The sequence below is a fragment of the Macaca thibetana genome, chromosome 12, assembly GCF_024542745.1.
Source record: "Macaca thibetana thibetana isolate TM-01 chromosome 12, ASM2454274v1, whole genome shotgun sequence".
Lineage (NCBI taxonomy): Eukaryota > Metazoa > Chordata > Mammalia > Primates > Cercopithecidae > Macaca > Macaca thibetana.
Genome location: NC_065589.1, coordinates 37,537,018 through 37,553,541, shown reverse-complemented (window position 1 = coordinate 37,553,541; position 16,524 = coordinate 37,537,018). Strand labels below are relative to the sequence as shown.

Sequence of the window (16,524 nt, the reverse complement as noted above, 5' to 3'; positions counted from 1 at the left end):
ACCGTGCCAGGCTAATTTTTGTATTTTTAGTAGAGATGGCGTTTCACCATGTTGGCCAGCCTGGTCTCGAACTCCTGACCTCAGGTGATCTGCCCACCTCGACCTCCCCGACTCTTTCTGCAAGCTCTTAATCCTTGTGCTTACTCACAAAATACGTGCCACCTTGATGGGGACATATCTGACCATCTAACTGAGGAGGGCAAAGTTGGAGGTCAGTAAACAAATTGCATATCCTGGCTCCTTTCACTGTCCGTGGCACTTTAGCCTAGTGCTAGACACCAACCGCCAAACAACCAGCCATTTCTCTGTTTCTCCTTTCTGGTGAGATGGCAAATCTGAGCCCGAAATCTCGTTGATTCTCCATTTCCTGAAGTCAAGGGTAGGAGTGAGTCAATTATTTTGTTCAACTTTTTTTGCACCCAGTGGATATCCTAACCCTTTACTGTTTCTGCATGCATGTACTTCAGTCTTTAAGAAAAAATAAAAACCAGGTTTTTTTCTTTATTGTCATATCTGTAATTTGCTCCTTTCTCGGAGGAAGGTCATCCATGAAAATTAACCAATATGTTTAATTCTATAGAACTATCATTTTTGTGTCCAGTTGCCATTCCCTCTGAAGAGCTGTTAAATGCTGTGATTTTAATCTGCTTTGATCGCCTCACAAGTGAAGAGGTCATTTGCTGTATTTTGTAGAGGTGCATCACCGGAGTGCCCTCAGCTACAGAAGTATTTCCCTTGTAACAAGAAGAGAAGAGCAGAGTTTTTGCATCACCACTGTGCTTAAAAACTCTTGTCTGCCAGGAAGCATGCACTTTTCTGTGCAACCCTGGGAGTTCACTAAACGTGTGAGGTTGCATCACTGATTAGATATGGCGGAGTGATTGGACATAGTGCTGCGGGAGAAACCTTAACGTAACTGGAATGAAATGAAAATCTCTGTTTTGTTCAGACCAAGGGAAGATTTGATTAAAAAGATTTCCTCTTTTCCATTTGGGACACTATTTTATTGTGTCATGTGGCATTGAGTAAGTGATCTGTTACAGGTTTGAAACATAACTGCTTCATGTATGTTTTTAACCATCCCTTGCTATTGTTCTTATAACATATTAAAAATACAGTTCAGGAAAGATCCAAGTATTTACAACAGTTTCTCTGGGATTTGCTATTTCTGCATGCAATTGTGAAAAGGAGTGCTGGCCCACATTCCTCTGCTAGGGAGTGTGGTGCTGCAGTCAGCTTCACAATCAGATGACGGGTTGGGTAAGTTGGTTTGCTCAGTCATTCAGTAAATATAAGTATCCACTCTAAACGAAGCCAATAAAACTCAGGCAGACAACTGGAGGTGTTTTGACATGGCTTTTTTTTCTTCCAACTTTATAAGCTAGAAGCCAGGTCAATCTTCATGAGGATTTACTGAGTGTAGATACTGTTCTCTTGGAGCCTGTTGGGAGTGGAGGTGGAGAGAGACAGGCAGTGACACACATGCTATGGGAAAAGATTGGCCTGTTAGTGTGGGGAAGTTCCTTATGAAGCTGGTTTGTAGCTCTTAGGCAAAAGCAATCAGAACGTGTCAACAGTCGACCAATTTCATCCGCTACCAGTTTTCATTGCGTAAGTTTTTGGCCCCAAATAATTGCCCAACTAAGCAAGCCCATTTGTTGAGTCTGAATGGGATTCAAGGATTAATCCAGAGATGACATTTGGATTAAATCATCACTGTCTACTAGAAGCAGTTATAAATATGTAAATTAAGCAATCTGATTATGGTACACCTTGGCTGCTTCTAGTTATTCTAGTAATTGCCTGTGCAGGGTTAGTGGAAGAGATTTAAGCATTAGAGGCTGAAGTTTTTCAACCCCAAAGTAGCCAACAAATGGAATAGAAGTTAAGAACATAAGACGTTTAGTACTTATGGATTCAACATTTGAAATCATATATATGTACTACATGCAAGCCAAAGGCCCAGAGCTTGTAATAATTCATAATTTTGCCATGGCACAAACTGCATCATTTACACTGGGAGGTTTGTATGTGGAGTGATGTATTTTCAAAGAGGCTCCAGAAAAGGTTGCAGCATTGGTGTCCTCTCACTTTTCTGCACCTTCTTGGGGAAATAGATGAGGAGGGTGGCCATTTGAATATCCTCCCCACATTCACTCAGGCTTTTTGTTGTTGTTGTTTCTAGCAACCACCACCTCCCTTATTTAGATATGGTCCCATAGAGCAATCACTGTTTAAGGATGTGTCTGTGAAAACATTTATCATCATTTCAGTGCTACAAGTCTCTTACAATTCTGTCAAAGATACAGGCTTGGATTAGCAGCTACATATCAGTTCTTATCTTACACTTGGAAGTGAGGTGAGGTTAGAGAAAGAATAGTGGTGTCTTTCTTGGGATCTTGCTGGTGCTCAGTTGAGTTGAATTATAGAACATGCAAAGGGGAACAGTAGAGGGGCTATTCATTAGTATCTTCTCTCCAGCCTCTGTGCTCCTTACTCCCCAGAATAGACTCTTGAGAACAAAAAGTGTACAAATTTTTTCATCTCTGTATCTCCAGTGCTTAGCACTGGAGTAAAGGGGACCCTCATTAAGGGCTTGTGAACTGAATGATTGCTGTTTTGTTTATGGGTTTGCTAACCCTGTTATTTCTCATTTGATGATATATTTTTGTTGAATAATGAGCGTTACTCAAAAACTCTTCCCTTGAATTCCCATGTTCAGTTTTGCTTTTGACTACAGAGTTCCTAAAGCAGAAGGCTACTAGAGGGAGAAGGTACTGAGTGAGGTCAAGGTGTAAGATGCCTGTGGATATGGATGTTACCCAGGATGATAGTGAAAGATAAGGCATGAAAGAGGGAGAAAATATTAATTAAAATGATAGAGCAAGAGGAAGTGCTGGAGGACCAACTTGGAGACTAACAGGTGTGGACAATGAGAAGGAAATGATAAAGCAGCATGGTACAGCTTCCAGAGGAGGAAACAGGAAATTCTTCTCTAGAAACAGCTCCAGGATGAGAGTGAGCAGTGTGAAGAAAATGATCATGACTCACTTCATAGAGTTGCCGAGGAAGTAGTTTATTTGGGGAAAGTTTTTTGTCATTTACATCAAAGTAGCGGAGATAATACTTAAGGAAGTTCTTGAGCTTATGAAAGAGTTCCAGGGCATCCTGGGAACAGAGGAGGAGAAGGGTTTGGAGGTATTTGGGAGGTGATGCACCCTTGAAGGCTAAGGAAGTGCCGAAAGAAGGAGGAGCAATGGGAGAGGACGGTTGCCCCAAGAGTTGTTTCTATCGTGACCCATTGTTAAGTCTAAAGAAATGAGATAGCTGGAAGAGGAGAGGAATATCGAGCAAGAGGTTCAAAGAAGATGTGCTGAGATGGTGGGCCTTGCTCGCAGTGGCCCACGCTGGTCAACAATTTCTAGTCTGTAGGTTCAGGATCTGGAGGTTTCAGCATGGAAGTTTCCTTTCTCAGCTGGTGAGAACGTGATTAACTCAAGCTTCCAGCCATTATGGAACTTAGTTGGTTTTAAATATTGGTTTAAATGTATTTGATAAATAATGAAAGTCATTTTAAATTGCATTATAATAAATAAAATATAGGAGCATATATAAAGAAACATAACCAGCCAGGTACAAATCAGTGCTTTCTCTTTTACTTCAATTATTTCAATCCATAAATAAAGATTAGCTTTCAATTGCACTTTAAATTCTCTTGCCAGAGATGCCTCTGGCAATGATTCCAGCTGGCTTGCAACTTCGAATGCAGAGACAGTATCATATTGTCATATTCATCTTTGAATCCCTCCAGAGTCCAGCACAATACTCTGCACGTGGAGTCTAGCATAATACTCTAGACATCATAAATATAGGTTCTATTGAAAGTTAACTTAGACTCTTTAAGGAAAAGGAGCAGATTTCTTTACCCAGTAAACCCCTTGTAAGTAGAATATCTGTTGTATTTCAGACCTGTGCTAAGTGACAGGGATACCAAGATGGATGAGACTCATTCCCCACCTGAAAGCTCTCACTACCAATCAACGCAGACAGATCTGTAAAGAAATCATCACCTACCCCGAGATCAATGAATGTCATGACAGAGCTTGCACATGGCATGAAAGTGGCACTGAAAAGGAAGATTGAGTCCATGCAGAGTGTTCAGGGAGAAAGTGGCTCATACTGAGTTGGGTGTGAAGGGATGAATGGCTGGATATTCGCCAGGCAAGCAATGGTGTTCTAGAAAACTGGTGTATCTAGGCATGTGTTCAGCATCTCTGCTTTGCCAAGCACTGTTCTAGGCTTTGGGGATATATTGGTGAACAAAACAGATAAAAACCACTGCCTGCCTACTTGGAGCTTACATTTTAGCTATTGATAACCAATAGATTATTTTAATGGGACAGTGCATCCCTCTAACCCTCAAGCACTGTGTAGTTTTAAGTTTAAAACATTTGTATTTAAATAGAAATGCATGGTGGTTTCCTTGTGTGATCAGAACATATTCTGGTCTGGCTATAGCTACTTTTACAGTCTCTCCTAACTCTTTGTTGTGTTTCTACCCTTGCTCAAAAAACAAACAAACCTTTTGCTGACTGCTGCCCATGACTACAGCTGCTCTCAGCAGTTCAGACCTCTGCACCTCATTTCAAGCTGTGTTTCCACATGCTGTAAGAACCCACGATGGTGTAGCCGGCTCTGGATCACCCTACTTCTCTCCATACCGTTTTTTTTGACTCTTCCGCTGTTCCTCCTTCTTCACATAAGTCATGGTAAGGATTGCTTCAAGTGCCTCTTAGGTTGTCTGAAGAAAACCCTTCCCCAAATTGTTTATTTTCAGTAGGTCTTATAAGCTGTGAAATTGTTTTTTGAAACTAGAGGCTTCCGATAAAGGTGTCATAAAGTGAAATGCAAGAATGACAAAGTGAATGGCGAAATGATTGTGTGGGAAGATATATGGAGGTCATAGGAGAGGGACAGATGCACATGGCAAAGTCAGGGAGGTTTGAGTCTGCGTGAGAAGAGGGTGAAATGCTTATAGAGGATAGGCAATAAAAAAGACCTTTTCAAGAAGTCCTTGAACATGCTTTGTTCATGAACTAAGATGGCTTGTCAATGTGGTTCTCTATCTAATAGTTATAAAAAAATTCTTTAACACAGTTTTGGCTTCCTAAATTTTGAGATTTTTTTTTTTCTAAATGTACTACCAAACTAAGCACACATATGGATCAGTGTGCTTTTCTTTTCTTTTCTTTTCCTTTTCTTTTTTACTCTGTTCATGACACAGCTATGGAATTGGTCTGTGGATTCAAAATTTTCTACAGCACATTTTCATCCTGAAGATTTTCATAGTGAAGCCCGGCAGGGATGTATGCTTGTGTTGGCATGAGTGAAATGCGTGTGCAAAAAGAAACAATTGCTTTAATAGTGTGGCCTTTTATCACTACTCTCTCTGAACCAAACCTGGCTTTTGTAAAGGTTTACATCAGTGTATATGGGATATTTACTAGAGCCAAATTTGATTGAGATGTATTTCAGTCAGCAAAATGGAAGTGGTTAAGGTAGAAATGCTTGGTAATTGCTGAATTATCCCAACGTCCTTAAGTTTTTTCTATTTACCAGCTTTAGGTGATGATTTGGAGTTACAAATGAAGCCCTAATACCATATAAATGTCCATTTTGACAGACCTGGATTCTAAATATTTGAGAAGATGGTATAGTTTAAATAGATTAAATGAAAGAAGGATGTTTATAATACCTTTCGTCATACATTTTGTGATTTAGCATGATCTGAAACAGACCTTGTGGAAATTGCTGTTTTTCAATATCCTCACCCTTTCAGTAATAAACAACGTTATCTTTGTGTATCTAAGAGCTGGGCTTAAGCAGTTTTAATATATTTAATGATATAGGAAAACTAGGGGGAAATTAGCTATAACTGGATGTGGGAAAGAATCCAATTATAAATAGGAATTATGATTATGAACATGTTTATATCAGTCTTGTATTTGAAAAAAAATTGTTTTACACTCTATTCAGCACTTTTGAAATGTGTTATTTTAATATGAGAAAGAAACAGTGAACAATAAAAGAGGGGTTGCAGAATTACCTTGTTGAACTTCTGAACTTCTATGGCTCTGAAGATTTTAAAGCAGCCTTTACTTCAACATATTTGTGTAGGGAGAAGTGCACCCACTGGTGTTAGCCTTATGTTGAAAGATTAGCAGAGCAGATGAAATGTTGATTTTGACATCAATAGTTATTTTCATTTTTGATACCTCGATGAGATGGATGAATGTGTTTGGTCCACTCAAATCTCACAAGTGAAACAGAATTCCCTCTCTACCCACCATCACCTCTGCCTTTTTTAAAAGCTCACAGCTGTCTTTTGACACCTGGTATCAGGTTAAGTCAACTTTTATACATTTTTACCAAAAATATGCAATAAAACCAAACACAAACAAAAAGACAAACTCCAGCAGGTAAAGGGTATATTTTATAACAATTTTATTATAAAAATTTCACTGGTCTTTTAAAATCTAAATCAGAATACTGAGAAATCTTAACAGTGAACTCAACTGTGCTGATTATTAGCAATGAGAAGAAGAAAAAATATCCAAGGAAAGATCATAGGAAAATAAAAAAGAAGTAGGGGTATAGAGGAAAGGTTTTGGTTTTCTTTCAGGTATACTTCATACCATAGATTTGTTCCTCAAAAGTTGTATAAAAATTAGTATGTTAAGAAAGTATAAAAGTGTATTTACTCTAAGAGTGCTTCTCAAGGGAAGCTCTCCAAGAAAACATTTAGCCAAATGAATACCTCTTAATTGATCTGTTGGGGAATTTTTATATGTATGTTTATTCAGTTGGAGTTTGCCTGCCTTACTATTTGGTGCACTATGACATTTTATGCTTGGAGTGGACCTTAAAAATCTTCTTATCCCCAGTGTAAAGAAACTAGAAGTAAAGGTGAGGAGATGATGTGTCTGGTCGCCAGGCAAAGCAGTGATAGAACTTATATCAGAACCTGTGTCTCTTTTGCGTTAGACCAGAATTCAGTTACTGTATCTTGATCTTTACTCATTTTAAATTAATTTTTTATTAAACCTATGAAAACCATTCAGCATCTCTTCCAGACACACCGGATGAAGAGAAGGTGTGGCCAACCCTGATTATATTAATTATCAATGGGATTTAGCCTCTGTAGCACATAATCCACAACTGCGTAATCTCTGTAGAAACAGTCCATTGAAAATTGTAGACTTTTAGTGCATTTTACAAAGTTCAGAACTGTTTATGCTGAGTCCAGTTTTATCCCATATGCATTCAGGTAATTTATCCACATGACTTAGTGTGTGTTTGTGAATGAGCATGAGCACCCTGTGTGCGTGCTCTCTATAAGCTGAGGATTTGAGCTAGTCATTTAATGTTAATGATTTTACCTGCTCCCAGGATTAGCATGGGACTAGTTAGTAGAATATTTATGATCTAATTAATTGTGTTCCATAAAAGGTTTTTTTTATTTGAAAGATGCAATTATTAGAGCATAATCTCTAGAATAATGAAAAACTTGATAGTCTTTCATATAAATAATTTCTCTGACTGTTTCATAATATGGTATCTTTTCCTTACCCTCTTTGCCTGAAATCAACAACTAAGAGATATTACAAGGTAAATACAGTTAACGTGCTTGCTTTCAAAACTGACTCTTAGGAAATGGGGGTCCCAAGAAATTTTGGTTCTTTCTTTGACCTTCAGTTTCTTCTTCGACAAGATATTAATCTTTTTGTCTTGCATATGTTCAAGTATGAAATTGGAATAGGAATGCCAAGAAATCCGCTAGATTGTTGTGGCTATACATCTAGTTATATGTGAAATAGTTTGAGATCTTTGAAAGAAAGGTAAAGTGTATATAAGACATTATTATAGGTTTTTGTTGCTGTCATTATAAAAGAATCCATAACATAAGTAATAAGGTCAGCATTCTCTAAGTCAGCAAGTATTTATTGTGGTGCACAGAAAGAACACTGAACTGAGTATCAAGAATCCTAGATTCTGGCTTTGTCACTAACACAACATGTAAAAAGAGACCAGTCATGTCAGCTTTCTGCCTCTGAGTTTCCTTAGCTGTAAAATGGGTGAACTGGCTTCACTCGTCAACACCATCCTTCCTGGCTTGGTTAATATTTTTTAGGATTTTTCCTGAGTCTCAGATCTGTACTAGTTACTTTAAGGCAGTGGTTTTTGAAGTGTGGTTCCTGGACTAGCAGCATCAGAAACTTGTAGACCCTCTGGCCTCACCCTAGACCTACTGCAGCAAAATTTCAGGCACTGGGCGCGGGGCCCAGCAATCTGGGTTTTCACAAGACTCCAGGCGATTCTTCTGATCCGTGTTAAAGTTGGAAAACCACTGTTAGAATAGACATAAAAATGAATAAAACACAGTTCTTCTTAAGCAGTTTTTAATTTAGCACTTTTATATGTCTAATTGTCATGCCGATTTTAGCTATGTAAGTATAAAGTCTACTGGTGTTCGTGTGTGTGTGTGTAGTAAATTATAGGCATATTAATTACTAAGACTGAAACATTTAGGGATGGTATCTTTGAAGTCAACTGAGAGATTTCCAATGGCAAGGCATTGCCAAACGCATAAAAATATATATGAAGTTTGAAAATAACAGTGTTTAACAATCACATGTTAATTTCATGTGTGCTTATCAAATGCAGTTTGTTTTACTTTAGCACAGATATTTTTGTTCTGAAAAGTAAAAACAAATATTCTGGAATTATGCCCAGAATTTTAATTTTAAAATTTACATTATGATTATGTATGAGCACCAGGCACATAACCTGATGTTCAGATCCTCTCTGTGTAATGTTTCTATTACTCTCATTCTAACATTCATATGCAATTTCAAAAGAAACTTGTAGTTGACTTTTCAGAATGCAAATCTTGTTTTGAAATGCACCTGAGTTTTTGAAACATAATTCAGTTGCAGTTAAATTTTATGGGCAAGTGGTTTTCAATGTAGCTAAAATTCACTGAGGGGGGAAAATCATGGCCATGTATGATCACCTGTAAGTCAGAGGGAGATACCTGTTGATAGACAGGACCGCTATTTCAGTTCTCATCTGAGAGATGAAAAATTGAGCAATAAAACTACTTTTAATTTCGTTTTGTAGCTACAGTAGACCAGGGAAATTCAGTGAGAACTTGGGAATGCATTGAGCGTTTTCTTCCAGAAAAAGTATCAAGAGTGTTAAGTTTCTTTGGACATGTATAACCTAGTGGTGCTTCATAATGAATGCACATTCTTGTATGAGATCAGTGACTGGTACTAACTGTGAAATATGAAATGATAGCCTGGTGCTGATACCATGATTACCCCTGGAGAGACTGTTGCCCCTCTTGGTGCCTGGCCCCTTTCATCCAGCCTGTGAACACTTGCAGTTGTTAGCACTAGTGCTAACCAAATGTAAACACCTTTTCTTTCCAGCTGTTGCTAATTGGTTTGGGAATAATTATGGGAGTGTTGATTTTAAAGCTAAAAATAGTGCGGTGATGTTTAAATCCAACTCATTTTGGCTGTCAGAAATGCTCCTGTGATCCTGAAAGTGTTGCTAAAAACGTTTGCTTTAAAAAAAATGTAGTAATTAAACTTGTCTGCTGTGAGAGCCACATATATCTGCCTGCTGCTTGCTCTGATGAAAGTGGTAAAGGGCAAACTTCTTAAAGGTCTCTGACCAGTTGACAGGACACAATCTCCTGCTGAACTTTATTTTAGAGAGTAAAGCCATGTCATTTGAGCAAAAGAGGAGACAAAATAAATTTTGAAATAACTCTATACGTTCTATATCATACAGCTGATTATATGCTTCTGTGTTAACATTAAAAATAGAAATTGTAATAATCATATTAATAAAATTAATTATAGCGCTTCCAAACTGTTATGTTTTCTAGAGGCAAGTTTGAGGGTTTGAAATCACATAATTATTATTTCTCAAACCTAAAGCTGAAGAAATATGGTAGCTGTTTGGCATCAATTGTTTATTCCTCTGGTTCTTCATAATCAGGGTTGTTTTTGTACCTTTCCTTCCAAATTTAAAAGTCATCTTACAGATTTTTTTCAAAGTCATTTAAATAAGCAATGAGGAAAAGTATATTTTCATCTTGAGACATGTGCAATTTCATGACTTCATTTTACCATATAATTTAGTGAAGGAAAAGCTTAAGTATTCTTAATTTATTGTTTGTAAATTATTTTGTAATTTTTGGAAAACATGATTTTATGTACCCTGTTAAGAGGTAAACTGCTTTTGTCGATAAGTACTGAAGCACTGCACAGCTACAGTGTTGCTGAAGTCAGTTTGAAATTGGCTTTATGTCCTTACAGGATGCCCTAAACATCTGTCTGCCTGCCCCATCTTCAGAGAATATCAAAGAATTTTGTTAGTGCAGTATGTGGAAATGATCTTGGCAAGTGACAAACACTGCTCATTAGTTGAGGTGATAAACTATAGTTACTACCCCTTTTTGATAGCTGTGGCAAGGGAAGTGTTTTTGATGTTGTCTTAATAATAATAGGAGATATAAGTCTGTGAATGTGTATTCTTTTTCAAGTCTGTAGTTATTGACATGATTTCTCCAAATGTGTAGTCAGTTCAGAATTACCCTTGAGCAGATTATGACATTGTAATTGGCCCAATATTACTTTCAAATTGTAATTGACATTTCCGTATACTCAGAGCATTAAGTATGTTGTTGATATGAAAAGAACCTTTACTTGCTATCTAACTGGAACTAGATGAAAAATTCATTTTTTAACCTTGCATAATGTTGATTTGAGCCAGAAAATATGTTATTTTTCTACCTTGTTTAGGGATCAACAAGAACGTTCCATTTAGAGTATGGTGCAGAGGCAACAATAATTATATACAACTTTATAGCAAAATCACAGTTTTTTTCTTTGATACCCTGAGGATACATCCCACAAAGAATTATAAAACTAAAAAGAATATTTATTTTAATTAATTGTCACTATTAACTGTTGATGGATTGAGAGACTTTATGATGCTTAGATGGCGATACCCTCCAAATTGATCTTTGTATTCAATGCGATCCCTAGCAAAAACCCAACTTTTTTTTTTCCAGATATTAACAAACTGATTCTAAAATTAATATGGAAATGCAAGAGACCCACCATAGCCAAAGCAATCTTGTAAATAAGAATGAATTTGGAAGAATCACGCATCCTGATTTCAAAATTTAGTACAAAGCTACAATAATTGACCGTGTCGTACTGACATAAGAATAGACATGTATAGATCAATGAATGAAGTACAAAGGATCCAGAAATATACCTTTATGTTTTTGGGAAATTCATTTTCTGTAAGGGTGTCAAGACAATTCAATGAATAAAAAACAGTCTTTTCAATGAATGATACTAACACAACTAGATATCTACATATAAAGAATGAATTTGAGCTCCTTCCTCACACAATGTGCATAAATTAACTCAAAATGATAATAGGCCTAAATGTAAGAGCCAACACTGTGTAAGATTCTTAGAATAAAACAAAGGTGTAAATCTTTGTGACCTTGTATTAGGCAATGTTTCTTAGATACAACACCAAAAAACACAAGCAACAAAAGAAAAAATAAATAAATTGGACTTGGTTAAAATAAAAAACTTTTGTGCTTTAAAGGACACATGAAGAAAGTGAAGACAACCCAAACAACAGAAAAACATATTTGCAAATCATATATTGGATAAGAAATTTGTAAATGGAATATTTAAAGAACTCTTTACAGGTCAATAATAAAAAGACATACTGTTAGACATTTCTCCAAAGAAGAAACACAAATGGCCAATAATCACAGGGAAAGAAGCTCCACATCATTAATCATTACAGAAATGCAAATCAAAACTACAATGACATATCACTTTATACCCATGAGAATGAATAAAATAAAAATAAAAATAAGTTGTGGCAAGTCTATGGACATATTAAAACCCTCATGTATTACTGGTAAGAATCATGGCAAATTATTCACACCTGTGGGAAATAGTGCAGCAGTTCCTCAAAATGTTAAACATAGAGTTACCATATGACCAACAATTCCACTCCACAGTGTACGCCTAAGAGAACTGAAAGCATATGTTCACGCGAGAACTTGTACCCAAATGTTCATAGCAACATTATTCATAATAGGCAAGAGTGGAAACAACCCAAATGCTCACCAGCTGATGAATGGATAAACTAAATGTGGTATATCCATAAAGTGGAATATTGTTGGGCCATAAAATGGAGTAAAATACTGATATATGCTACAATGGATGAGCTTTTGAAAACATTATTATTCTACGTGAAAGAAGCCACATGTCTTATGATTCTGTCTATATGAAATGTCTAAAATAGGCAACTCTTTTAAGACAGAAATTAGATTAATGATTGACAGGGCCTGTTGGGGAAAGGGAGGATGAGGAATGGCTGCTAATGGGTTTGGGGTTTCTTTTTGGGGTGATAAACATGTTCTAATGTTAGATGGTGGTGATTACAAAACTCTGAATATATTGAAAACCACTTGATTGTACTCTTTAAAATGGTGACTCTTATGTAAATTACATATCAATAAAGCTGTTGTAAGAAATAAAAATCATCTTAAAGCAATCCTTTAAATGATCATAGCTGCAGCCCCACAGACATGGGGCTGCAAACTTACCAGAGATCCAACTCTAGAACTGCCCAGCTAAGCTACTTCTGAATCTCTGATTCACAGAAACTATGAGAGATAATAAATGTTTATTTTTTTAATGTATTAAGTTGTGGAATAATTTATTATGCAACATTAAAAATTAATACAATGAACTGTTGGTGTTATGTGCTTGATATATAGAGAACCAGATACAAATTCATTCCTGTGTAAGAGAAACAGCTAAGAAAGTTAATGATTTTGGCAAAAATGAGGTCATCAAATATCCTGACATGCACGATAATCACAGGTTCCACTATTATGTTAAATTATCTACCTAAGTATTTTTGTAACCTGCTCAACCCTGTCTCCATTTATCTGTAAGCATATATCAAGCCCTTCATAATAATATGAATATTTGAAAGCTTTCAAAAACATTCATCTTTTAAAATTTGGTACTTTAAACCATGAAGTGTTTTTTAGCCTTATGGAAATTCTTTCTTATCTAAGTGAAAAGGGGAAAATTAATTTTTAAAAAGTCTAGTATAGACCAAGTCTTTCACAAAACTACCAACCCCTGCATGAAATGTTGCTACTCAATCTAAAAGTGAGAGACATTTTTTTTTTAACTCAGTTCACTACAACAAAGTCCTTCTGTTGCAGTTATGTCTTACTTTCCTTGAGATAATAACCTGGCTGGGCGCGGTGGCTCACGCCTGTAATCCCAGCACTTGGGAGGCCAAGACAACCAGATCACGAGGTCAGGAGATCGAGACCATCCTGGCTGACATGGTGAAGCCCCATCTCTACTAAAAATACAAAAACAAAATTAACCGGGCGTGGTGGTGGATGCCTGTAGTCCCAGCCACTCCGGAGGCTGAGGCAGGAGAATGGTGTGAACCCAGGAGGCAGAGGTTGCAGTGAGCTGAGATCGCACCACTGCACTCCAGCCTGGGCAACAGAGCGAGACTCCGTCTCAAAAAAAAAAAAAAAAAAAAGATAATAACCTAATATACTCATGTCCAGCCTCTTAAGCTTGTATGTTGTCTTCCTTACTCTGTTGCAATAATGCATTTTAAGCTTGTATGTTGTCTTCCTTACTCTGTTGCAATAATGCATTTCGATGCATAAATGCTGTTTATAAGTGTGGATTTTTGATAAGTCTTTCTGTATCTGGTTTGTTGCTTTGGTGAAACCAGAGTCCATGTCTAACAATACTTTTTTGTGACTCCACTTGTGAAGAGAGGGGTGTCCACAAGATTCCCTGTTAGAGAACAGCTCTGAGGCCTAATGTCCTCCATAAGGAAGCAGCAGCATCAGGCATGCTTTCTAGAATCCATCCTCTCCTCTGCTTCTCTGGGTAATATCCAGTACAACTTTGCCACTGTCCTGGAATACAGGGCCTCTCTGACCCTCTAACCTTTCTGTAGTGGGAGCCTGTTTACAATTTTAGAAATTAAATGGGCAATTTGAATCTCTCTCTGAAGATTATCCTCAGAATCAAATTTCATGACAAAGTAAGAATTCTGGATTTCTTCTTCCTGCAGTGTTTCTGCCTGACTTTGACAGAGGTGACTTTGCCAAGCAGTGTTTTTTCATGGATTTTGCTTTCTTTATATTTAATGTTGTGGGGGCAAGCAAGTACATACCTTAAGGCTAATATATCACCATCTGTCACCAGAGCCTCCCCTTCGGTATTCTTTTCGTTGCTGGTTTAAAATACTCAATCCCAAAAGCCTATGGCTGAGTAGCAAGAAGCTAAATGAAGTATTCCAAAGCTCTTAACATACTGCCTTGTATACATGACGCATTTGAGCATTTCAGAAACCAAACAGGAGAGAAAAGAACATTGAAAGCACCGAAAAGATTAACACCTGCTTCCAGTTTTCAAAGACATTAGAGCATACTGTATATATCCAGCGTAAAGCCGTTTACTATCCCGTATTGAGATATTTTATTCAAATGTTCAATTCATTATGCATAGCATCACATGTTTATGACTTTGTTTCACTATAGGATTCCACGCAGAACTTGGAAGAGAGAGAAGTTATGAATGGTGTACAGACAGAACTAACATCACCAAAAACTAAGGACACATTGAGGTATTCTCTTATGCAAATAAGAATATCTGATTTATTTCAATTTGATGTGTTTTTTTAATAGTTTATAATTGTTCTTACTTTACAAGAAAGATCAGGATAAATAGAATCATGGAGAGAGAGAGATAGGAGATATATATATATATAGGAGATATATATAGAGAGAGAGAATATATATTCTTAAGTTAAAAATGTTTATGAATATGTGTGTAATTTGGTTATCAAAACGGGCTTTTCACATGAGTTTTATCACCTTTTGTAGGTTAAAGAACTGCGCTTCAGAGCAATTAAGTGACAACTACAGACTTAATCGACACCCACCACTCTTGTCTACAAAGCCACTCTTTCAAACATTCCTATCGCATGTACATTCCCTGATGCCTTGGTGTTTTATTTCATGCTACCTGACTAAGGCTAGGAAACTTCTCGTATAAAAGTGCAGCTAAAATCAGTTTTATATCAAATTCAGAAAGTAGAGTGAGTGCAATTCCCAGCACTTTAAGACCCTGGAGTGGGAAAGGATGATAACAATCTTAACATCATTGAATGCATGGGGGAAAGCTTGGAGGTTACAGCTTTAAGACAGGACATTGATTCTAGCTGGTATGAGATGAAAAAAACAGTTAAAGTGAAATTAGGAAGCCAATTCTGGCTGAATTACATGGTCCATATGCTCCTGGGGCAGGGAGAATCTCATATCCCACAGGGCTTGGCCCATGCATAGGACTTTGGGCACGCATCCACATAGAAGCTAAGTAAATTATTTATAGTCTATCTCAAAATGTCTTGAAACTGTTTAATTTCTATAATCATTGCTCAAGCCTTTGTTATCCCTCAGCTACACCATTATAATAACCTAACTTCTCTGTCAAATATCAGTTTCTCCTTATTCTAATCATTCCCACATATTACTGTTGGATAAAATTTTTTAAACCACAGAATTTATCAAACCATCCCTTAGTTCCAAACCTTTTGGATTTAGATAAGTCCTGGGTTTGAGCACTAGCTCTGCTACTTACTACCTGTGTAATCTTGGACTCATTACACTACTTCTTTAATATGTATCTTCATAGGCAAATTGATATCATCATCACATAGATTATTGTGAAGATTAAATGAGATACAGTACAGACAACTGACTTAGCACAATGCAAAATGAAAGGCTGGAGAAACATTAATTTCTATTGCCATTATCATTGTCATTTTTACACAGCTTGTAGTTTATTGTAACTATTTCTCATTCTCCCAAGCAAGACTGAATCCTCCAAAGGATTCCTGACACCTAATTCAGGTCTTGGAATATAATAGGGACCTATTTGTTGAGTGAATGACTGAATGGATACAATACATTGCTCCATAAGTCATAAGCAAAACTGTTAACTGCTCACTCATTATTAACACAAACATCTTTAAAGAAAAATAACATTTAAAAGACATTCTACAAATAGTTTTACAATATGCATCTCTTACAAAGCACCATTCAACTTATTTTGATCTTAAAAAGACAATGAAGCAAGAGGTTTGGTGGTTTTTTAAGAAAATTACACTTTGACTTCTCTTTAAATGGCAAGCAATATGTACAAAAGACCTTCACCTCATCCCTAATTCCTATCTCGTTTCTGACTCTGCCTTATCTCTCCACTCCTACTTCCCCAAATAAGCCTTCTTCCAGACTTGCCTTTTGTTTCATGCTTAACACTGTCAGCGCGTTTTAGCCTATCCTCTCCTGTGTCC

The 16,524-nt window shown here is 36.8% G+C and overlaps 1 protein-coding gene across 4 annotated transcripts in view; it reads left to right on the top strand.

Annotated features, from left to right (window-relative positions):
- Positions 1–16,524, top strand: part of PARD3B (par-3 family cell polarity regulator beta) — a 1,099,140-nt gene that overhangs the window by 553,907 nt on the left and 528,709 nt on the right. For all 4 annotated transcript variants that reach the window (XR_007718129.1, XM_050750804.1, XM_050750806.1 and 1 more), the window contains exon 5: positions 14,708–14,793. Coding sequence is in view for 3 of the 4 variants with exons in the window: in XM_050750804.1 (XP_050606761.1) it covers positions 14,708–14,793 (86 nt within the window). In the remaining variant the exon portion in view is untranslated. The remainder of the gene's footprint in view (positions 1–14,707; positions 14,794–16,524) is intronic.